This window comes from Colius striatus, chromosome 5 (genome assembly GCF_028858725.1).
Source record: "Colius striatus isolate bColStr4 chromosome 5, bColStr4.1.hap1, whole genome shotgun sequence".
Taxonomy (NCBI): Eukaryota; Metazoa; Chordata; class Aves; order Coliiformes; family Coliidae; genus Colius; species Colius striatus.
In genome coordinates this window covers 58,942,652-58,966,450 of record NC_084763.1, presented here as the reverse complement: position 1 = coordinate 58,966,450, position 23,799 = coordinate 58,942,652, and the positions used below count along the sequence as shown (strand labels likewise).

Here is a 23,799-nt window from a genome sequence, read left to right as displayed (position 1 = left end):
GGCATGCTCTGGGATGACAGATGTCCTTCCCAGCCCTGCCAATGGCGACTGTCTCTGCAAAATCACTGATCCAAACTGCAGGCAACTGAGGTTTCCCAGCCCTGCTTTGTAGCAAGGCCATCAGGATCTGGCAGCTTGCACACAGTGGGAGCCACTGCCTTTCACTGGGCCTCACAGATGCTCTGACACACGGGAATCTCCCTCCTTCCTTAGCGCTGCACTTGGAGAGCACGTTTTTGGACATATGCACGTGGTAAGTGACGATATAACACCCCAGCTCCTACCAAAGCTCATCACAGTGCGCATGCACCACCAACAGAAACAGCTCAGCACAGTCCAGCCCTCTGTGGGAGGACCAAAGCCCAAGCAGCACCCGGCAGCCCTGTCCTTCCTCAGCCCAGCTCTGCCTCAGCCCTTCTGCAGAGCATTACACTATACCCAGGCTCTCCCACTGATTTACACCCATCTGAACTACAACGTGTCTTTCAGGAAACCTGATGTTGATTAGAATATTGTCAGTGACAGAGAAATCACAGCAACTCTTGTTAAGGAGTTCCAGTGGTTAATTACCCTCACTGTTGAAATCTGCACCTTGTTTCTAGTCTGAATTGTCTTGCCTCTGCTCCCTGTCACTGATTTTGGTATATTTTTGTCTGATGAAGAGCTCTTTACTACCAATTTTTTGTGTATATAAACTTACAGATGCTGCTGAAATAATCTCTAATCCTTTCTCCCACAAACTAACCACATCGAGCTCCTCCAGTTTTTCCCTATGAGGTGCCTTGTGCGAGGATTTCATTGTTTCTACAGTTGTTTTCTGAGCTCTTTCCAATCCATCGGCTTCGTTCTGACACTGGGGACACATGAAACCTCTGAACTTCAGCCCTCTGGAAGTCTTCTCCATCCCAGAACTGACAGTCGCTGTCAACACTTTAGGGAGACCTTGACCACATATTCTAGAGTTCCTGAACTAAATAATTTATACTTGCTGATTCTAACATGTCTAAATCTCCTACCTGCTGTTTAATATGCTTCCTAATTACAGTTGGAATATGAAGAATTCATCATTCTGTGATAAGATACATCATCTTGCCTCTTCCTAGACACCAAACAGAAGTGTTCACAGAACACTTTCTTTTCCTTCTTTATTAACCATTCTGCTATCTCCATACAGGAACCAATGAATGCTAGTTTCAGGATTCATTACCTCCTAATAAACTTGAGAAAAACTCTTTTCCACTGTTTTTAACTCTGCTGGTTACCTTTTCTGTACCCTCCTGTGAGAGCACGGTGATGCAGGCTCCTGAAAACTAGACCTCTTGTTTGGGGGGAGCTGGGGAATAAGTCTCAGGTACAAAATTAATTGCTGTTATTTCACCGAATCATAGAGTCACAGAATCTCAAGTGCTGGAAGGGACCTGCAGAGCTCATCCAGTGCAGCCCCCCTGCCAGAGCAGCAGCACCTAGAGCAGGGCACACAGGGACTGTCCAGCTGGGTTGAATGTCTCCAGAGAAGGAGCCTCCACAGCCCATCTGGGCAGCCCCTGCCAGGGCTCCCTCACCTCAACAGGGAACAAGTTTGTCCTTGTGTTTTTTGGAACCTCTTCTGTTACAGTGTGTACCTGTTGCCCCTTGTCCTGTCGCTGGCCATCACTGAGCACAGACAGAATCACAGAGTATTTGTGTGTTACGCAGAGTCTTCATGCAACACGCAAAAGATGAAGATTAGGAACTTGGTAAGACCTACGAGCAGTGACTATTCTTGTGACTCACGGGCTAAAAACTCTGCTGTACAATGACCAGGATGCTGTGGACATGATAGTCTCTTCAGTAGAGGCTCCCCACACACTAGGCATGGACGTGGTACAGTCCAGACTGAGGCAAAGGAGACCCCGCTGTGCCAGGACAGAGCACAGGAGCTGCTCTGAGCTCAGCACCTGCATCTCTCTTGGAGGAGGAACCCACACACAACATTTGCCTTTTTCCCCACATACAGCAGCTATGAGAGGAAAAGGAACAGAGGTTTTGCTCTAGCAGGGCGGCAGAGATGGCAGACTCAGGCCAAGGAGGAGGTGGCAGTGCCCATCAGCTGGGGCACTTGCACTGAGGGAGGAAGGCAGTGGGCAGCTGTGCCCAGCAGCTGCCACGAGCTGCCACTCTCAGCTCACTGCTCTTAATTAACAGCATGATTTGCTAAGTGTATGTACCTTCTGCCCTGGATGTGCTGCCCTTGGCCCTGGGAAGCACCACGTCCCTGCACACTTTGAGCCCGGTGCGACGGCCACGCAGCTCCTTTGTGTGGCTGCAGCCAGAGAGAGCCAGGCTGGCAACACCAGGAGCTGGATCCCTTCCCACAGAGCCTGAGGGGTCACTCTGAGGGCTGCTCATCATTAATCACTCAGAGTGGATGAGAGCCTGCCTGGCTCTGGCACAGGGCTGACCGGCAGCCAGCACCTGCAGCCATGGGTCCAGCTGGCACCGCACCAGAGGCATCGACCACCGGCCTGCTGGAGCTCTCATTCCTGCTCAACACCAACCCCTTACTTGACTGTGCTGCCGGTATTTTTGTTGCTTTTTACATACACACAGATACACAGATGTGCAAACACAGCTTGCTCCCCTCCACTTCCTTTTGTTCCTGCACACTCTTCACTACCTGTGCAGTAGGGAGTGAACAGCTTACGTCTCCTCTTAACACAGATTAACCCCTTTTCCAGCAGTGCTACCTTCCTTATGATTTTAACGTTCTGGTATCCAGTCAAACAGTCTTTAAAAATTCCTAATTATGCTTCCTTTTTTTTTTCTTCCCTTTTTTCCTGTTTAAGCTCTTTCTCCCAAATGATCTGGCTCATAATTGCTTTCAGCTTTGTGAAACTGGCCTGGATACGTACTTCTCTGTGTGTGTGTGTCTGTGTGTGTGAGTGTTTAATACTCGTTACCTCTGATTTGAGTTTTACCTGCCTGAATACCAGTACAACAAAGTCAAGGTTACTTTTGCCTAAGCCACTACTACAGCTTGGCTTTGCAAGTTCATTCTCCTTATCTCCTTAGAGGAACTACAGCATTCCCCACAGGGGCTGCACTGCTCCTTTGAACCAGGACGATGCAGAGAGTCTGAAGAAGCTTCAGTGTCACTTGGCCAGGTCCTTCAGTGACTACACAACGTGATTTACTCTCCAACATGTCACAGTGAAACGGTTCAGAAACTTTCTGAGACACACAAACCACAGTGCTGGGAGCGAGCAGCGGGGAGTGGGTAAAGGGAAAACGGTCCTTGCGCAGGATCCATCTCCTGGTCTGTTGATACGACCAGAGATGCCACTTACATTCCCTGTAGGAATGTGAAATCACCATCTGCAGAAAACGTGCCAGCAGTACTGTTTAAAATATAAACCAGAACAGACACTGTGCAGCTGAAAAGCCCACGAGGGATCAGATCCCCGGTGGGAGACGGACACTGGCGCCAGGCCACGATCACAGACCACCCTCTGCATCCCCAGCCAGCAGCAGCAGGCCCAGCCTGAGACAAACTCTCAGCAGGGAAGGAAGCAGAGCCAGAACTTTCTGGGTTTGCTGCAGGAGTGTGGGCCTGGACAAGAATTGCAGAGAGTGATGAAAACCAGCATCTGCACGCAGCTCACGCACCGTAGCAGCTAGAAAGGCCGTTTGGGTTATGCTGGGATTGTATCAGATTTTCTTACATAACCTGTGCTTCTGAAGCTGTTCACTCCTCCCCCCTTTCACAGGCTGCTCGCTTGGCCACAGGCTGCCTGGCACACAGCAGCCACGGCCCGAGGCACAGCCCGAAGCCCCGGATTTGGCCAGCGTGGCTCTGCTGGAGCGAGCCCCCAGCGTGTCCTGTCCCCTTCTGTCAGCCACAGGCTGCTGCACCTCCCTTGGGGGCACTCCACTGTCCCACAGCCCCAGCCGCCCACCCAGTGTCTGTAGTGCAGGGCAGCAGAGGAGAGGTTGGGAAAGGGGGGACTTAAAGGAGGGACAGTCTCCACTCGAGAAGGGATGAGCTGGCAGCAGGACTGGCTGTCAGCAGAAAGGGCATGAGTTTATGGCCTGGAAGACGCTGCTGCTCCCCTGCCCCTCTCCCTCTTGCAGCACAAGCACGGCCTGTGTGAAACAGAAAGCATTGTATTCTGGAAAAGGTGCTCAGTCCACCCCAGGAGACTCCTGGCTACCCTGTGTACCCTGGGCTTCCTTGGCAACGTGGAGCAGGCTATTTACACTGAGATTTTCACAGGTGGCTACTAATTATACCCTCTTAATTTTTCCAGGTGTCCTGTGCAAGACACCCCGAGCCAGATGTTCAGAAAGGCAGGATGCTCACAGCCACGCCGGCAGCCGCCGGGCCTGGCTCGCTGCCCCTGTGCGACGAAGCTGCGTGCCCATCTGCCTTCCTCGGCATTCCCACCATCCCTGGGCACGGCTCTCATCATCACAGGCTTCTCTCTGCCTTGTTCTCTCCTCCTGTCTGTTCCTCTCCTCCTCACTTTCTCTGAGGCCTTTTTCCCTGTTCAGCCCTGCAATGCACAGCTCCTTTAGTGTTCTAGCAAGTAATAAGTGTATCAAGTCCCAGTAATTATCTCTAATTAGGGTTAGTGATTATACTGTTGGGTTGGAGAAAATCAATCTCTGGTTTCCCATCAGGGAGAGCACAGAGAGTCGGGGTGGGGAGGGGAGGAAGCACTGGCAGCTTCTGACTCCTCCCTGCCCGTGCTGCCAGGGCTGCTGCTCACGCCAGGGACCAGGAGCTGTGTGTAGAGAGAGTGGTCTGAGAGAGGGCAGCAGGGGCACAGCCTCACTTCTCCCCTGGCCTGGGCAAGGGGAAGGGTATCCCAGCCCAGGGCCGGAGAGCAAAGCCAGGGCAGTGATGGCACGGCTGGACCCAGGGCAGCTGGATGCTCTCACAGCTGCAGCTACTGCAGCTCGTGCCATGTCTAGAGGCAAAAGGCAGGGAGGTGCTGGAGCTGCAGAGGCTGTGCCCCCCTGGACAGGCAGTGTGGAGCAGAGACCTGAGGAGGTCTGACCTCTCCCCTGCTAACCTTGTGAGAGTCACACCGTGGCCCTGGTCTGAAGGGTAAAAGGCAGAAGGGCTGGATATACTGGAAGAGAGCTGTGGATGAGTGTGAAAGCCGAAGAGGAACAGTCAGAGCAGCCTGTCCCACACCACAGAACATGCCTTTTGAGAAAACTCACGCTAAAGTGTGTCCCTGATGCCCACCTACAAGCCTGATGAGCTGAGAGCTCACATCCCCTAAGCAGAGAGGCTCTGGGTGTGGGCACAAGCAGAGAAATGGGTGAGCAGCTCTTTAGTAGACAGGCAAAGACAAAACAGGTTCTGTATAGAAACCTCTGGCAACTAGCAGGTCAAATCAGAGAAGAGCAGCCAGATTTCTGGCAAAGGAAACCTGCAAGAAGAGCAGAACTGAAGGTGCTGCCCCTCTCCCCAAGCTTATGCAGAACCCCAGAACTGGGCACGAGCTGAAACTTCATTGTCATTGCTGGGTGACAGCTCCCAGCAACTGTGGAGGCAGGCAGCTCTGCTCCCAGGCACGACTCCTGGCTCACTGACTCCACAGAGAAGCCATGTCCTGACAAGGGGAGCACAAGGACCTTCTGGAAGCCAAACCATAGGTGAAGCTCCTTAATGTGCCCAAGGCAGCTGGGTCATCAGCTCTCTGAGAACCGGGGAGTGTTGGCAAATGGCTGCAGTGCCATCAGAAAAGCTGGGAAAAGAGATAACAGCAACAGTTTTTCTGTATGACTGAATAGGCTACCAGTACTTTCACAAAATTGGTCAAGTGCAGACAAAATGGTCTTCAGATGCAATGAGGCCCTGGAGGAAGGTGGCCTGGCAGGGAGCTGCTGGGCACTGGATATGGGCTGTGGGGTTTCACCTGGGTTGCTCCTCACAGCTGTGCCTCACAGACACCCCCGCATCTCTCCTGTCTTGGCAAACACAATCCAACCTGTACAACTCAGTAACAGCTTTGCATCCTCATGCAGAGCCCGAGCTACCTCAGCCGAGCAGCTCAGTGGTGCCTCTCCACTGCACGACCAACAGATCAGTGCATTCAGCTGATGGACCCCAGCACGCCCCAGCTCAGGCCTGCAGCGCTGGTCTGCACCTCTGCCACTCCAGATACACCTCCAACACCTTAGTGTATCTGATTTCACCCCTGGCAGAAAGCATTCCCTTCCTCACACAAGGGCAGACCCACGGGCAAGCCGAGGGATGTGACAAGCTGCAAACACTCCTGTCCCCATGGTGTGACATGTCCTGCTGACAGTCACCCTGTGGCAGTGGCCTTGCTCCCAGCTTAGGAAGCACCACACAGCAGTGTGCTTTGTCCCTGGGATCAGGGAGGGTCTGGGAGCACGGGGCAGGGCCAGGGCTGCAGGGTCCTGCTGGGAAGCAAACATCACACAGTCAGTCCTGGGGTAGGGGTGGGAAAAGCGAGAGGCTGTGAGGAGCAGCTGGCCAGTCACCCCAAGTCCCTCACAAAACCAGAGAGACAGTCTGAGGCCAACTGCCACAGCCCTGCACGGCCCTGGACTCCTTCAGGCTTCAGTCCACAAGGCACCGAGGTCTGTCCTGCCTCATGTCATCCCTCCAAGCTCCTGACACACTTCTCCTCAACCCCATGGAGTCCTGGCGATCTCTAGCTTCTATTCTTTGCAAAACCTTGAATCCAATGGCTCCAACCTCACATTTGGATTCATCCTCCTACTTCAAGCAGACAGTTAAACATTCCTAAGCTGCTGCCATAGGAATGTTAGGGTGAATGTGTAGTATCTGTACTCTACATGTGAATTTGCAGGGTTTGATACATGATTCATGATGCAAAATATTAATTACAGATACACTTCCCTACATCTCTGATCTCGGCTTCCTCTTCAGACTGCAAACAACCCTTTAACACCACGCTGTTGGGAAGGATGAAGGTCCCACACCCACAAACACCACAGACAGACCCTTCCCCTCTTCCTTTCGGCTTTGGCATCCCCATGTCCGAGCTCTGGCCCCTTGGCTGAATCACTAACTCATGCTGAACTGGCTTTCTTTCCACTACCTAGTTCACAGGCACCAAAATAGAGAGAAGCATGCTACAGGAAGCTTGCCTCACAGCAGGAAACCCTGGAACAACCAGAGGCAGCCACAGATCTGAAGAGCAGGTCCTACAGAGCACGCAGGGCACACACAGCCACAGCATTATGGGCAAGTTGTGGGGCAGGACGCTTATTTTGGCACCTCCATCAGCCACCTCTCCTTGCACAGCGTGTGAGCACACAGGCACCTGGGCACGCTCTTGGTGCTTCCCAGAACCTGCCAGGGCAGGGCCAGACGTGCTGCTCCTGCATCCGCTGCCTGTTTGCAGGGCAGGGGAGGCAACTTTGGTCCAGGAGAGTGAGCTGAGCTTTCCCCCCTCAGTCCCCAGTCGCCCATCCCTTCGTCGCAGCTCACTGGCCCTGCTCTGTCCTGGAAGAACACGTTGTGCAGCCAGAGCCGGGAGAAAGGCTCAAGGTGCTCCCACCAGCCCCCCGCCTGCCATGAGCTGCACCACCCTGCTCTCTGCTGCCTCTTCTTCCCTCAATGTCATTGTCCCCCATGGAGAGCAGCGGTATGCCAGGGAAACAGGTTTTCCCTTTTCTTTGTTAATTCTTCCCTCATTACATTTGAAATTCCACAATCAGTGTGCACTGTAATTGTCGAATTTGATGCTAATGATTAATGAATTAAACATGGATCCATCAATTAGTCCTCGGAGAATAATTCTGCATAAAGCAGCGGATAATGTAATTACAGTAACAAAGATAATGAGATGTTAACATCGACGGAGCCCGACGTGACATGATCACAGCAGGCTCAGCAGCCCCGGCCTGGGGGAGCCAATCCCTCACTCTGCAGAGGCCGCGTGTGGGGGGCAGTGCGGGGGCACTGGGCTGGCGGGGCCGTGCCAAGGCGCTCCCTGGCACTGCCACGGTGCCCTGCTCACACCAGAGTCCTGCCAAGGCACTCCCCGGCACTGCCACGGTGCCCTGCTCACGCCAGAGTCCTGCCAAGGCACTCCCCAGCACTGCCACGGTGCCCTGCTCACGCCAGAGTCCTGCCAACAGGCTCCCCGGCACTGCCACACACAGCACATGCCAGACGTGAGCCACACGCAGCAGGTGCCGGGGGGCCGGCTGTCTCTGGCCAGTGAGCCCTGAACAAGTGTGAGTGCTCAGCTCAGAGCTCAGCCAGGGGATGTCTGGACCCTCCTCACTTCAGCAGTGCCTCCACCACCACACAAGAAAATGCTCTGCCTGCGCTGCAGAAACAGTGAGGAGCAAGAGGAGAGGTGACCCGCAGCAGGAGGAGGGCTGACACCGTCCTGTCCTGGCATGTGCCACACCACCCTCACTACTGCTCACAGTGAAGACCATCAAGTGGCCTCAGTCCCTTCCAGCTCATCCCCTGCATAGAAGGCTCTGGTGCTTAAGCTCACAGCCTGCACTGAGACCAACTGTGCCCACCCTGCCACAGACACTGGCGCCACCTGCTCTCCTGTGCCACTCCAGCACCAACCCCCACAGGAGGCTGCAGAGCCCCACGCTGAGCCACGGCAGAGATGAACCTTCCTCCCCCAGCGCTGGGCTCTGGCTCTCCCACGCTCTGTTTGCTTTAGTCCCAGCCCCAGCCCACCCATCCCTGCTGCCTGCAGGATGCTGCCCACACCACCTCGCTGGGGACTGCCGCAGTAGCTCGGCAGCTCCAGCTGAGGGGGAGCAGCGGCACTGCCGCTGCCTGCCAGAGCCTGTGCCTCATGTGGCTGCTCACCACAACCTCAGCAACCTCTGCTGATTTCCCCCCACACTTCCACTCCTCGTTTGAAGGCAGTTTTCCAGTGTTCAGCTCCCTTTTACACTTCTGCAGTGCAGCAGCAGGGCCCAGGCTCTGTGCGTGTACCTGTCACACACCCCATCTGGGGCAGTATGCTTCATGCCCTTTTCCCCTGTGTTAAGACTGCTCTGGAGTATGTCCCTACAAACCTCTGCAAAGCAAGAACTCAGGACTGCAGCTGTGCTGAGACCAGTCTCTCGTGCTGATTGACACTGTCTCTGTATCTTTCTTGTGCTACCATCTGTCCTTCCTCACTAAAACATTCCTTTTCATCTGGCCTGCACTTTCAGTAAGAGCTGTCCTCAGTCTTCAAGCCAGGAACACACACTGAATGAGACACAGATGGGCAAAGAAGCAGAAAGGGTGAGCTCGCTGAGCTACAGCAAAGACACATCTGTGGATCCTTGACAGAGAGTGCAAGAGAAGCGATACAGGAACCCCTTCTCAGCTTTCTCCTAAGGCCAGTACCCGCTCGTGCTCTTCCCTTGAGGCTCGAAGAGTCGCCACGTGTGCAGAACTTCTGCTAGTGGTTTCAAGGAAGTCCCTTCTCAAGCACCACCATCTGACTCCCAAGGCCAGACACAGGGATGCTCTGACTAACCCAGGTGCTTTGGGTGGCTTCAATTCTAGTGTGGAAAACCTGATGAACAGACAAGAACAGATGGATCCTTCAGAGTCTCTGACATGAATATGGTGAGTGTCTGTGCCTATTGCTGTGCTGCTGCAGCAGCAGATCTGGGGAATCAGAGCTCCAGGACACCTCCAGCAGCCTGGCACTGAGGAGGAGGAGGGAGCAGTTGCTGGTGGGAGAGGCAGGGACGGCTCGGCAGGGAGAAGCGAGCAGAGGAAGAGAGAGCACAGGCACATGAGAGGTGCCCAGGAATAAAGGAGATCCAGTGTCTGCTGGAACAAGAGCTTTGCTCCTACATCCCAGCACATCCAAGCGCCCAGGAAACAGCTGAGCATCTTCCCAGCCAACGATGCTTCCCACCACCTGACACAGGGAGCTCCTGAAGACCCCCATGCCCACGAGCCATGGGGTGCATCTGCCAGGTGCCAACCAGTGCCTGCTGGAGAGGATTTCTCCCCAGACACACACCAGTTAGTGCTCATTCTACTCAGGGCCTTTAGACCATGCCGGGAACTGGTCACCTGCTTTGGGGCTCACTCCTCACACTCAGGATGCAGCTGGCCAGAACAGCCAGGGCTTCCCACTGTTTTGACTAGTCATCTCCATGCAATTCACCCTGAATTGCCTAATCTAGTTCATCTTGCCTCAACAAGAAGTGAGACCTAACTGTAAAATATTCTCTAAGCAACACTAAAACACCTGACTTTTCACTCCAACTTCAGGAAGGAATTGTTGCAAAGAGTAGAAACATGTAATGCTGTCTCAGCATCCATCAGCAGGACCACTCCATGTCTGCTCCCCTGTCACAGAGTGGTAGGGGCTGGAAGGGCCCTGCAGAGCTGCTCCAGCCCAACCCCTACTCAAGCAGGTTCCCCTTGATCAGGAGGCACAGGAACGTGTCCATCCTCCTCCACGCTCAGCTGGGCCACGCTGCCAGGGCTGCTGTGGGGGCTGCCAGGGGTGGCACGGGCCAGTGCCTGCACTGGGGGATCCCCTCACATTGAAGGGCTCATCGAGGGGCTCAGCTGCAAATCAAGCTGGTTATATGCATTTAGTTAGCTCTAAAGCTGTTAACAGAACCTGTGTTTGATCTCAGCTACTCTTCCATCTCTGCGTAGTGTCTTAGTAAAATCTCACACAAGAATAAAATCAGGAGATTATAGCTGGAAAATAAAGGAAAAATACCACAGGAAAGCAGAAACCATTCTGACAGGAGCTCTCGACAGGAGGAGATTAGGTGCTCCAGAGCTTTCAACAACCAACTTCCAAAACTCTGCTCCAATCCCAATGTATTTTCCAAGGAAAAAAGGAAAAAAACAGTTTTTAATCTCCTGCTTCTAGGCAATCTTTGCACCAAACCTCTGAAGGGTTACAGCTCTCAGAGACAAAGTTTTAGTGCTGACAAAATCAACAGAGAACCCCAGCAGGGCTGAAGATGGAGGGACTGAGCAGGGCCACCCAGAGCCAGCTGCCCCAGACTCTGTCTGGATGGTTTTTTATTATCTCTGAGGAGGGACACTGCACAACCTCCCTGGCCACAAACAACATCACATTTGCATGTATGTTCCACAAAAAGTAAGTCTTAGGCAGACATAAGGCAGCTGCAAGGTCTGACAACGTTCTGTGCCTCTGAAAGCAGGGTTTACAACGAGAACACAAGCAACCTAAAACAAACCCATCTCTGTCTACAGGAAAGTTGCCTTCTTCAATGGTTGAAGTATTGGGGTATCTTCCTCCCCTTTACCTACTGCTCCTTTCTTTGCCCTTGGTAAGGACTGTGCACATGGTGGGTGTTCACTAACATACTCACCTTGGCGGAGCTCAAGGTCACAAAGAACCAATGCACCACCTGCTCTGAGCTCTAACCACAGGCCACTTGGTTTTACCCAGACACTCCTGGTGTCAGACAGCAAATCATTCAGGTCTCCAAAGCTCATGCCCTCTGAAGATCAACTTTTGCACTGGCAGACAACTGCAAATTTTGAGGTGCTCCCTCTCCAGCTGCCCAAAGCCCAGGGGACCCCAGTAACAGTTCCATCCCTAGCCCCAAAAGCAGCTAAACAGGAGAGTCTCTGCTAATTCAGGGCAGATTCTTCACTGACCCCAAATCCAGTGTCCTGCATTGCACAGGGACATAAGCAGGTCACCTCAGAGGATTCTCACCAAGTCAGTGCACTTACTGTGGTGACTGCGCCATCAGTTGCAATCAGTCTCGCAGGCATCAGAGTGAGTTGAAAAAAATGCCTCAGAGAACATCTCACCATGTGTGTACCAGGAGAAACACCCTTTCTCACCAAGGCAGACAACCCCCCGAGCCAAGACACACAGAACCTGGTGAAGGCTGCTGCCTCAGCGCTGAGCCCCATCCGTGCTGAGGCACCTGCTCCGGGCAGCACAGTAACTAACATCTTGTTCAGAGTCCAGAGAGGCAACCACGAAGGGGGGATCCCAAATTCACAGAGTGTGCCACGAGGAAAGCCCATGGCAGCCAGCCAGCCCCATCCCCGCATGCACACACCCCAGCTGGATTAAAGCACATCTTGTAGAATGATAACTAATCTCATTTGAAAGGCTTCACGCGGTGCTAAGTCCACCAGCTCTCCAGATAAACTATTCCAACATGTAATTACCCTCCCTGCCAGGAAACTGCATCTCCTCTCAAGTTTCAGTTGCTCTAAGTTCATCCTGCCCAGTGCAGCGCTGGCTCCCAGGCACAGCCTGGCCAGGGATCTGCTCCCAGCCCACCCCCTCCAGCTCGCTCCCGGGAGCCCCCCGGCACAGGGTGGCTGCTGACAGCAGGGCACAGGGTTACAGCAGCCTTTGGTTTGACACCACATAAGCTTTGCTGTGGTTACTCTTTGAATTCTTCCTACAGCTCCAGTAACCTTCCCTAAGAAGGAGCTCAAAGCAGCCCAGCAGAGCAGGGCCTCTGTGGAGACAGGGATTGCCACCACGCTCAGGCGTGCTGAGCCCCTGCAGCGGTGTGGAGAAAGGACAGTGCACAGCGTAGAGCCACGGCAGTGGCACATCCTTGGTCAAGGGAGACAGCAACGGCTGTCATCCACTGGCAGTTTATCTGGGCTGCAGACTGACTCTGACTACAGAAACAACAGTCTGGCTTCGGAAGGGCTGCTTATCCCACAGCTGGCACGCAGCAGTGTCAGCACACCCTGTGTGTGACTGAGGGCCCCAGCCAGCCCGTGGCATGTGTTCTAGCTGCACCCCATGTCACAAGGCCTTGGCTCCAGAGAGCTGTGAGGTGTGGTGCTGGCAGTGCCCTGCGTCCCGACTGCAGCAGGGTGCAGAGCAGGACTGAAGCACAGCCAGGACGTGCCACTGAAGGTTGCTCGGGGTGGCACAGCGGGCGGCACTGGATGGTGATGGATTCCTGTTACCAAGAGCACTCCAGCTCTCCCTCATCACCCCAGAGGGTGGAGGGGTCCCATACCCTGCCCAGCTACACTGCTGCCAACAGTTGGCTGGGCAGATGAGTGTGGAAACCAGCCATCCTGGCCAAGGACACCAATTCCCAGGACAAAGTGACGGCATGTTCCCCAGGCAGGCTGATACCTCCTGTGGCAGGAGAAGCAGCAAGCAGTGTGGAATGAACTCCCTGAGAAACTGGAGAAACTCCCAACTTCCCCCCTCATGCTCTGTGGCAGCTGCACACCTTGAATGTGCACACAGAAGAAGAATCACAAACCAAGCCTCTCACGTTACTGTTTCTTCAGGGGAAAGAGGAGGGAAAAAGAGGGCCGTGAAAAACGGAAGAGAACCTGCCAGGGATAAGAGACCTCCCCGGCTGAGGTTTCCTTTGTCTTAGGGAGCAACTCATCAGACTTGACTGTTTCCTCTCAGGTAGGTCAATGTCAGTAGGTAGGGATGGGCTGGGGGCCCCTGCGGGGCTCTTACCTGCGCCTCCGGCCAGCTGCGAGCTGCTGCGCTCCTTGGCCAGCCCGTTGGCCTTGGGGCTGGCGCCCGCGGCTGCCGCCGTCGTTGCCCTGGGCAGCCGCTTGCCCGGAACCTTCACTGTGGTTCTCAGCAGATCGATCTCCTTCCCGTGGACGTTCTGCATGTAATCCTGCAGCACAGAGGCAGAATGGGTGAGGATCAGCCCTGTCCTGAGCACCGCGCTCAGCTCCTTCTCATCCACCTCATCAGCTAAAACCCCAATCGCCCATCCACGGGGTAGGCGGCTCAGGTGGATGTTCAGCCAGCAACGTGGAGAGGGTGTGAGAGCTCAGCACACGCTGATTGCTCCTGCACTGCTCTCATGCAGCTGGACTAAAGGGGAAAGACCCTCCAGGGCCTTCCCCAGTGCCCCACGGCAGTCGTTTCCCAGCAGCGCGGCCGCACAGCCTGGACTCAGCCCGGCCCCGGCCCCTGACCTGCTGCTGCTGGGGAACCGGCTCGAGAGGCACCAAGCCTCACCTTCGGTGCGCAGAACCAGTCGGCTCTGACATGAACACCGTCAGGGTGTTGCCACGGGCAGTCAGATGCTGTGACAAGCCCATTTGTGAAAGCCTGGCTGGGGATCAGAGATTAGATGGAGTGAAAGAGCACGCAGGCGGCAGGCACTTCTTCTTCCCTGTCATCCATTGTCTTTTTAATCACAGCACTCAGCTATAACAGTTAATGATATAATACAGTGCAGCGTAAGCAATGGGATACCTGAGAACTCTCTCTCAGGTCACAGCTGAGGTAATTCAAGCCCAAAACACCACCACTCAGGGTAACTTTCATGCACATTCACCTGCACAGCTTCACACCACTCAAAACCCGGTGCTTACACCAATTCTTCTGGTAGACTATTATACAATGAAAACCTCCACATGGACTGACACCATCACTCTCCCCTGTCTCCTAACAGCATCTCACTTTTGGTCAAAACAAGGCTGCAGAGCTCTAGCCTCTCCTGAGAGCCGTGTCCCTTCCCACGGCTCCCACCCCTTCCCTGCTCCAGAGCCACTGCAGCCCTCCCCAAGCCCCTCAGAGTCACTGGCTCTTCCCAGGGCTCATGTTCCCAGAAGAAGACCCAACCGACCCAACCATCTCAGGAGAGACACAGAGAGGGGAACTGCCCTGGAGGCAGCAGGGAGCGAGCGCTGGGCTGGAGCCTCTGGGAGGAATGAGGACGTGGGTCCGTGGCTCTGCGTGAGCTGCCACTGTGAGAGGAGTGGCAGCGGCCATCCAGGCTGAGGCTATGCTGCTGCAGAGAGGCCTGGGCTTGCTCCAGGTCACAAGGAGGTCACCAAAAGGATTAACTCAGAGCTAGTCCTTGTCTGCTTCCACATCCAAGAAGTCAAAGGCATGAACACCATCAGTTTAAGAGCGACCATTCTCCCGGTCCTTGGCTCCAAGGAGGAGGTGAATGGGGGCCGTATGGGCAATGCTCTGTGGTCTCTGAGGGTTACAACCTCTCAGCAGCATCTCAGTAGCGTCTCAGCACCTTGGTTTGAACTCTCCTCTTTCCACAGACCCCTGTGCAGGCATCCAGGCCTCCTAGCAAACCCCGGAGAAGGGGCAGCGTGGCTGCACATTCTTCAGTGCCTCCAGCTTCTGTGTGACCCGACCTCAACTGACACACTCATAGCCTTCAGTGCCCCAGGCAACTCCTCGACAACAAGCCCAGCCCAGCGTCACCCCAGGCCGCTCCTGGTGGGCTGGGAGCCTGGTGGCACCCCTGGGCAGGGAATCTCAGAGGGCTGGAGGATTTTCCCTAGCTCAGCACAAGTGCGGTGGTAGCCGGCTGCCTGCCGGAGAGAGCGGTCACCAGCGCACTGCTTTTATTACATGCTATAAAACAGCAATTTCTTCCCAAGCCTCCTCGCTAATTACCCAGCCAGTTCTCTCATTTCATTTTATTACTGGAATTAACAACGAGTTCAAAGCGTGGAAAGCTATTAAGATGTGTGATTAAGCCACATTCAATTAGTTTCTACAAACAATTTAATTGATGTTGCAGATAGAATTAACAGAAGGTGATTGTGTGAATGGCTCCACTGGCTGCAAAATGGGAGACGCTTTTCTCTCCAGCTCTGCGCAGCGCAGCACAGCCTGGCCAGCCGAGCTGGGCTCAGCCACCGACGCCTCCCTCCTCAGCACAAGCACTTACTCTCACAGGCTTTGGGACAGGGAGAGGAAACCGCAATGCTCTCCTCATGGAACTTGCTCATTTCCCATCACTGAACACACAGAAAGGTGAGAAAAACACAGCTGCAAGGAGGAGAGCTGTGCTGAACCCAGGGCTCGGGGCCCCAGCACCAGCTGCTGCCCACCGCTCCAGCTCCGGGCTCCTGCTTGTCCAGCCCCTGAAACTGCTCCCTGCAACGGGCAGGAGACAGAGGTGGCACCTGAGAGTGGGGACACACAGCCCTGTGGGACCCAAGCATGGGTGCAGGCTGGCAACCAGGGCAGAGGTGCTTCCATCAAGGAGTCACAGTGCCTTCAGCACTGCATCCAGCTCACCAGAACACCGACTGTGACTGCAAACCCAGTTTAAGCCTGGCTCCCGGTGATGAGACTTCAAAGTGGGGCTGGAGGTGCCGAGATGCAGATCCAGAAACAGGTTCAGTGATAAACACCCAAAAGCAGATGAACAGGAAGCTTTTAGATGGTAAAATCAGAAGTGTGACTCAGAGACATGCACATGCAGTAACCTTCATCTGACAGGGCACAGACACATCTGGGGCAGATAAGGGCAGGGCTGCTGATCCTTGAGGTACCTACACAAACTCCAGTGGAGACATGGAGAGAACACCATAGAGACCCAAGAGAAGTCTAGGCAGGAACTGCCCTGAAACACACCAAAGAATAGCCAACGTGAACACAAAGGTGGCACAAAGATGCTCTGAGGGCTGGACATCCCAACAGGGGCTGGGAGAGACATCCTCTGAAAGGACATGGGGACTCGAGTCACACCCTGAGAAACAACCCCAGTGACAAACACACTGCAGCACCCTCTGATTCACTCAGGAGGAAGGGGAGAAAGATATAATGGGACATCCTTATCTGGGCCACCTCTTCCCCCAGGCCTCCTTCCTGCATCTGTCCCCTCTGAGCACAGTGTAAAGCAGCTATCCAGACTCAAGGCAAGGCAGAGGGGCGTTTGCTAATCAGGACCAAAGCCTTTGTCAGCATGGCAGTAAAAACCATAACATGTCCCTGAGCAGGTGTCACAGCTCTTCTCCCCAGTGCTCAGGGAGGCAACACCAGAAAGGCACCACATAGATCCCCCCACCCTTGAGAAGCCAGAGCTGGGCGGCAAGCAGCTCTGCATTCTGTGGTACACCAGTCATTAGTCCTTGCTCTAGGTAAACATCCAGGGCACTACAGCAGCTATCCTGGGTGCAAGGTTCAAAGCTCTCAGGGAAACCCGCGGCGGAGGGGCCCATCTCGTCCCTTCCTTAGCAACAGGCTGTGGATCACCAGCAGCACCAGGCAGAAGGAAATCAGCCTTCTGCTTGGGGCAACGCAGCAAGGAAAGGAAATGCTGAACAAGTGCAGCAAGGAAAGCAAGTGATATCAATCTAGATCACCTTCTGAGGAAGAAATGGTGTAAAAGCCTGGTGTGCAGCAGCAGCATCTGCGAGCAGTTAAGTGACGTCCCGGAGACGCCTCTGCAGCCCACTGCAGCAGCGGCCTGTGGCGTCTGACACACTGACAAACCCACACGCACGTGTGAGCACACACACAGGGCCTGCAGCAGCCACTCCCTCCCTCTCAGCTTTTACAGAGACCAAAATGTGGGGTTACAGAGCCAGGGAACTGCAGAACCACGGTACGGGACAGGGATCAAAGAAGAGAAACTGTTGTCAAGGCTCCCACAAACTAAGCACAGGAAACACAACGGTCCAGTGCCTGGCTTTCCAGGGCAGGGACAGAGGGTGAGAAAGGCCCAGGGCTCAGGAGCAGGGCACGTAGAGACCCAGGGCTAGAAACAAGGAACAAGATGCTGAGGCTCAGGGCATCCAAGCCCCCTGTGCCCGAGGAGGTCGGGGAGACGGACGGCGGGCGTGTCGGCGAGCGCAGGACGTGCCCCTGTCCCGCAGCCCCCGCAGCCCGGGCCCTCCGCACAGCCTGCCCTGGCCTCCCTGCCACAGGTGTGGCTGTCCGTGGCTCACTGTCTCAGCAGCAAACTGTGCTCAAGAGGGAATGGGGAAGAAGTCATTAGCCCCACAGTGGGGAGGCGACAGAGATGGATGGGGAGGCAGCTGTGCGCCCGAGCCAAGCGGTGAAGAGGATCAGAGATGCATGGAGTGACAGCTCAGCTCGGCAGGCTCTGCACAGGCACCTCGTCTCCATTACCCAATACCTAGCAGCCAGGAAAATTATTCCACACCCAAACGGCACCATCAGCCGTGGCTGCCAGGAGTTCCCCGCCTGCTCCTCAGCCCAGATGCAGGGAGGCAGCAGCCCCTGCTTTAACAGACGGAGCAAGGGAAACACAGAAAACAAAGATCATTTTGCTTAGTGTAACTCTGAGCGGAGCGTGTTCCCATCACCATTCCCTACACAGCCTGGCACTGCAGAGGGGGCTTTCATGAGGAAGAAGGTTCCCTCCAGAGTCTGGCAGAAATCAGCTCTGTTGATGCACTTGTCCTGCCGAGGGCCAGCATGGAACCTCCTGCACGGGGCTGCAGGCAGGGCCTGGGCTCTCCTCTGCCGCTAAACCCTTCCCAAGCAATTCCCTGCGACCCTGGCACCTGCAAGAGGACCTGCAGCAGCAGCCACAGCATGAAGGAGGACGCTGCTCTATCCCACCCCACTGCCCTGCCCGACCCAGCACAGGACTTACATGCAGGCTGGGGTGGTAGGTGAGGACCCCGTTGTCACACAACGTCACATACTTCTTCTTCCACTCCTTGTTCAGAGACTTGCCGCTGCGTTTGAGCAGAATGCCCTAGAAGAGAAGTGGCAAGAGTCTCAGACCTTGTTTGGCCCAGGCAGCTCCCGCTCAGCTCCAGCACTGCCCCAGGTCAGAGATTGCTCTTTGAAGAGTGATGGAGATCAGGACTCAAGGTGACATCTTCTAGGCTGGCCCTCCCAAAAGCATTCTCCCTGGGACTGGCAGGAAAAGTACTGCATCTCTTCCCTCACCAAGTCCTGCAAGTCTCCACAGACAGTCTCCTCTGTCTGTTCCCACATGCCAGTCCTGACACCCAAATGCTCTGAGAGACCTCTCTCATACTCTGCTTCCCAAATCACACACTCTGGGCAGCTTTCCTTGTGCTGCAGGACAGTGCCAACACAAGGCAAAAGCCAACTTCTTTACCAACCAAGACTGCTTATGCTGTTATCACAATGCTCTCAGACCTTTTTCCATCACCAAAAACACAACCAGAGAGATGGTAAAGGCAAAGACAATTTGAGATAGGCAGGGGCCAATCAATGGAACAAAGCTCCCAAGATTCAGGTCTCGCAAGGGAGGCGTATTCTGCCTGCTTGTAGTTCTTTCTTAGAGATGTCAAAGAAATGGAGCTACAGAAAGCAGGAAGCAGAGCAGGCCCTGGACAGCTGTGGGCTCAGCTCACTCCTATTCCTCACCAGTACTTTACAAGACACCCGTCTTCAGGCACCACGCGCTCCTTGGGCCTGAAGAGATTGTGCTCGCATGCCTTGAAGCTCCTCCTTCCCACAGCATGACCCAGAACTAACCCAGGACTAACTTCATTGATCTGAGACAACATTCAGAGCTTGGGACTGTCCAACTCCCTCCCCAGCCAGCTCTGCCTCCCCGGGAACAATTCACCAGGTAAGGCCAGAGGTGGTGAGAAGGAAGGCAGGGTGAGAAGCCCAGCACAAGGGCTCTGCAGCGGGGACACGAGAGACAACAGCAAGTGTTTTGCCAGCAGGGAGCAATGGACAGCACAGGGGGACAAAAGTACAAATGAATAACAGAGTCTGGGAAAAAGATGGATCTCCCAACTGTCGTCCCGGGCCCTGTGACGGCAGTGTCTGCACAGACACCCAGACTGGCTGCTCCTCACGCCACACAGACACGGGCCCCGGGCCAGCACCCCCTCAGAAACCTGCACAGAAAGTCTCTGTCCTGCCAGCCTTGCATATTTGGGGGCCTCGTCCCACTGCCTAGAGACTGAGGCTGCTGTGCCTGCGTGATGGAAAATCACAACAAGAAGCTGTAGGGTTTGGGCCAGACGTGACCGTGAAATCGGCAGCAAATGGTGTGGAAACAGCAGAGGTGTCGCATGACCGCTCGTGTTCAGGGCTTGGGAAGCAAGCAGCGTGGAAAGGAAACACCTCCCACTCCTGCAGGGAAGAGGGAGCTAAAACAGAGCGGCCACAGCAGAGCTGTGCTGGTGGTGGGATCTGCCCCCGTGGCTTCAGAGCTCTGGGAGAAGCAGCTGAAGAGCTCACTCAGGTGCTGACTCCAGCCTGCTGCAGAACACAGCAGCAGCCCAGGAGCTGCTGCTCTGACAAGATCTGCAAGGGAAAAAGCAATGACCCTTGTAATCACAGCCACTGACACTTCCATGGGGCAAACCTGTGCAACAGCAAAGTGCTCAGCAAAGGAGAGGCCAGCAGTGCCCAGCGCCGCAGCGACCACTCACCAGAGCAGCCTGGTCCTGCCCTTGGTGAGAAGGCTCTATCTGGTGACAGTGCATTCTCTGCCGATGCAGCAGTTTTAGTTTACTGTCAGGATGTTAACTGAGCAGTATACACTGCTGAAAACCAGCTCTACAAACCCTGTAATGCTGTTAATGTACGGAGTGAAAACTGGTCAGGTGAAAGGTCTCAAAAACCAGCCATAAATGGATCACAGACTCTCAAGGGCTGGAAGGGACCTCGAAAGATCACCCAGTGCAACCCCCCTGCCAGAGCAGGACCACCTAGAGTAGGGCACAGGGGAACTCGTCCAGCTGGGTTGGAATGTGCAAGTGCAAGCACAGTCAGCCAGTCCATGTCCAGCAGAAGTACCTGTGCTGAGGCCCAGCCAACTCACACCTGATTCCCACCATTTAATCAATGTCTTCCCCAAATGGGCTTGACCCAAACACAAACCCATAAAGCCTGAAGGTAACACAGAAGCTGTGCAGTGTCAATCACCACAGCACAACCTGCTTCACTAGACTGGGTTCCTGAGGACGGCGGGGATCTCAGCAGGGCTCAGTGGGGAACATAAAGAGAGATGATCCAGATGAATACATTTCAGAACATTTGCTTGATATCTTTCAAAGAAATCTGCTCCAGGCCAGGCTGAAGTTGCAAATTTGGCTGAAAGTCGACGGGTGAAACTCTCTGGCTTCTGGGCATAATGATCCTGACTGATCCTAAACCTGCTGAGCTCTGACCTGCACATACACGCTGCAGAGCAACAGCCCCTCTCCAACACGCCTTGGTGCTACAAAACACCTACTTCAACACTTCCATGCTATTGCATCCACTATCAAGCTGCAAAAATGTGTTGTCTGCAGAGAAGAGTTCAGCTGTAGTTAGTTCAGCTACAAATCTGGAACTTTGCAAATTGAAACACAAGCAAAACCAGAGCTGGGAACAGAGAGCTGAGCGCTGGCAGCCCGTTGCTTCCAGCCAGAAGGCACTAGAGTCCAAAACTGAGAGCAGCTACATAGTCAAAGTAAACATCTAATAAAATGGGAGGGAGGGGAAGGGGCCCTTAAGGCCAAACACTTGCAAGAAACAGCTGAATTGAGGGATGGAGCTCAATGAGGGCTGTTCTCTGCTGCGCTGGAGAGGAGGGGGTGGGGGACAGCAGCCAGGAGGAGCCCAGGCTGTAGCAGTGACGCTGTGCTGACTGCAGCAAGGTTACAGCTCCACAGCCCAACTCCTTTTCCAGTGGCAGAAGGTGGAGGTTTGGCCCAGCAGCATCCAGAAGACTCTGTTTTTCCTGGAGGGAAGTGCCAGGGTAGGTCAGAGCAGTGGGAAGCAGCGAGGGGCACAGAGGTGGGAAGCAGGCGTGTCCCCGCAGTCCTGGCTGCTCCCACACGGGCTCCTGGGCTCTGCCCTGTGCCCGCTGCCACACCTCAGCCTCCCTCCTCCGCTCCTCCTGGACACGCTCACAACAAACATCTCTCCCACAAGCTTCCCCCCAGCACGGGCGTCCCGCACCGAGGGCAGCAGCCGCTGGGGACGGGAGGCAGGAGCGCCCAGCTCTCCTCCTCTCCCCCGTTCCTCCCTCTCCCGACACTCTGCGGGCCCAGGCGCGGGTCTCGGGGCTGTGTTTGGATCGTGGTGCTGCACAGGAAAAGCAGCAGCAGCAATATGCAGTGTAATGAAGCAGGGAGCAGCGATGGCCCCCAAAGGACTCGTTTGCTCCACAAATCTCCCTTCCACTCACTTTTTGCTAAGAATTTTAACACCAAACTTAATTGTAAAGTCGCGTATTGATTGGAAAATGCAAATGGCAATTTAAATGTAATCTAAGCTCCCAGCATGATCCCAGCTCCCAAGGAGGAGGAGTCACCCGCCTTGGGCCCTGCTGGAGCTCAGGGCCCAGCCCCAGCCGGGCCAGGGCCCTGGGGCCCCCCGGGCTGCCCGTGCATCCCAAACAGCCTTCCCAGAAAGGACCTGGCACGTGTGCCATTGGGAGCTCGCTCCTGGTAACCAATTGCTGGGGAAGCTTAGGCTGCTGGCCTCATTAATCCACTTCTCAGAGACAAGCGGCCAGCTATGAGGAAGCTCCTCTGACTTTGTCAGACCATCAGAACCCAGGGCTCACGGAAAGGACATGGGGCACGGGGCTCCTGACTAAGTCCAGTAGGCACTGTCTGCCTGCAGGGAGAGCAGGGGCGGTGTGGGGCACAGAGGGGTCCCACTGGCACAGTCTCACTTGTCTCCCTGGGGATTCCCACCCTTTCCAGGCATGCAGGGGCCTTGGACAGAGCAGGACACCCAGAGGTGCTGCTCCGGGTGCTGCCGAATGCAAGGCAGCCAGCACGCATCCCTCCCAGCCAGGCCAATCCTCCACCCAGGACTTCTCCTTCCTGCAGCCTCTAATCCAGCCTCACAGCGTGGTCAGCCTGAAACCCAGAGCATGGACTTCTAATGCCCTTGGGCAGTTTCTAGTGCTAATCCCCTTCCCACAGCACCCGGGCAGAGCGAGCACCGGTGGCAGTGCCCATAGCCACAGCGATCACAAGAGTCTGCAGAGCAGCTACCCTACTGCTGCCCCACGGCACCCACTGACTTCAACTACCTTTAGGTAATCCAAGCATGCATCAGCCTTGTTCTTGCCAGCAGAGGACTCAAACTGTGCCCAGGGTTACCCAGGGGTGGCTGCAGCACCCCAGGGACAGCCCTCGCTGCAGGAGGCGATGCTGTCAGACGTGGCTAAGCACTTGGGCCCACGACCCCACCTGTCTGCCACTCTACAGCCCTCTGAATTACAGGCTTCTTTGCTCCTGTAACAGTAAACCAGGTAAAGGTCCTGCTCTTGTGTTGCCCTTCACAGAGATGGCAGGCAACAAGATCTCCACAATCTCCCTTGGGCAGGAACGTATCGGAGAGCCCAGCTTTCATCACCTTTCCCAAATCTTTGTGATATGGACCTGCAGCTCCCAAGAGCTTCTTTTCCCATTGGTGGCATCAAGTCATGCCTCCTCCTGGAGGGCTGATGTGGTGAAGGGCTGCAGCAGGGGTGGTGAAGGGCTGCAGCACCCTGACATAACCTGGATCTAACTCACTGCCTCCTCACGCCAGCCATGGCCCCACGGGCCCCATGTCGGTATCAGCCTGTTTCCTCCCTTAGGAATAAAGCTCTGTGCCTTCCCAAGATGCTGCATCACAACTGTCTGATTCAAGCAGTGGGAGGGCAGTAACTGCAGAGTGCTCAAGAGACAGGTCACAGCAGTGGTCTGCGGCCTGAGCTTTGCTCCAGGGCCAGCAGCTCCAGCACAGTGAGACACAGCCAGGGAGAGCCTAGGGAGGGTCACCTGCACAAACGACTGCCTGCCTTTCCAGTAGATGCTGCTTGTTTATTCCCACCTGAAACAGCAACAGCACTGCTCTGCCTCCAGGAAGGCACAGCACCCTTACGTCAGCACTGTCATCCCCAGGTGGGACAAGGCCGGGCCCCGTGAACAACAGAGACACAGGAGTGAGGAGAGAAAGCATCTTGCCCCGCTGAGTGAAGGGAGATGCTGGAAAAGGCAACCCAAAGGTCCAGAAAGTGAAGCCCATGGGATTGCTCACAGGACCAGACCTCCTGCAGTCAGCAGCACAGTTTTGGGGAGCCAGGTCAAGTCTACCTCAAGGCTTCAGCTGCTCTGCTCTCTGCCTCCCCTTCCTCAGCACA

General features: G+C 54.9%; 1 protein-coding gene across 3 annotated transcripts in view; it reads right to left on the bottom strand.

Annotated features, from left to right (window-relative positions):
- AGAP3 (ArfGAP with GTPase domain, ankyrin repeat and PH domain 3) overlaps positions 1-23,799 on the bottom strand; it is a 111,237-nt gene that overhangs the window by 21,645 nt on the left and 65,793 nt on the right. For all 3 annotated transcript variants that reach the window (XM_061996575.1, XM_061996574.1, XM_061996573.1), the window contains exons 10-11: positions 18,325-18,429; positions 13,440-13,608 (exon numbers count right to left, since the gene is read on the bottom strand). In XM_061996575.1, coding sequence (XP_061852559.1) covers positions 13,440-13,608; positions 18,325-18,429 — 274 coding nt within the window. The remainder of the gene's footprint in view (positions 1-13,439; positions 13,609-18,324; positions 18,430-23,799) is intronic.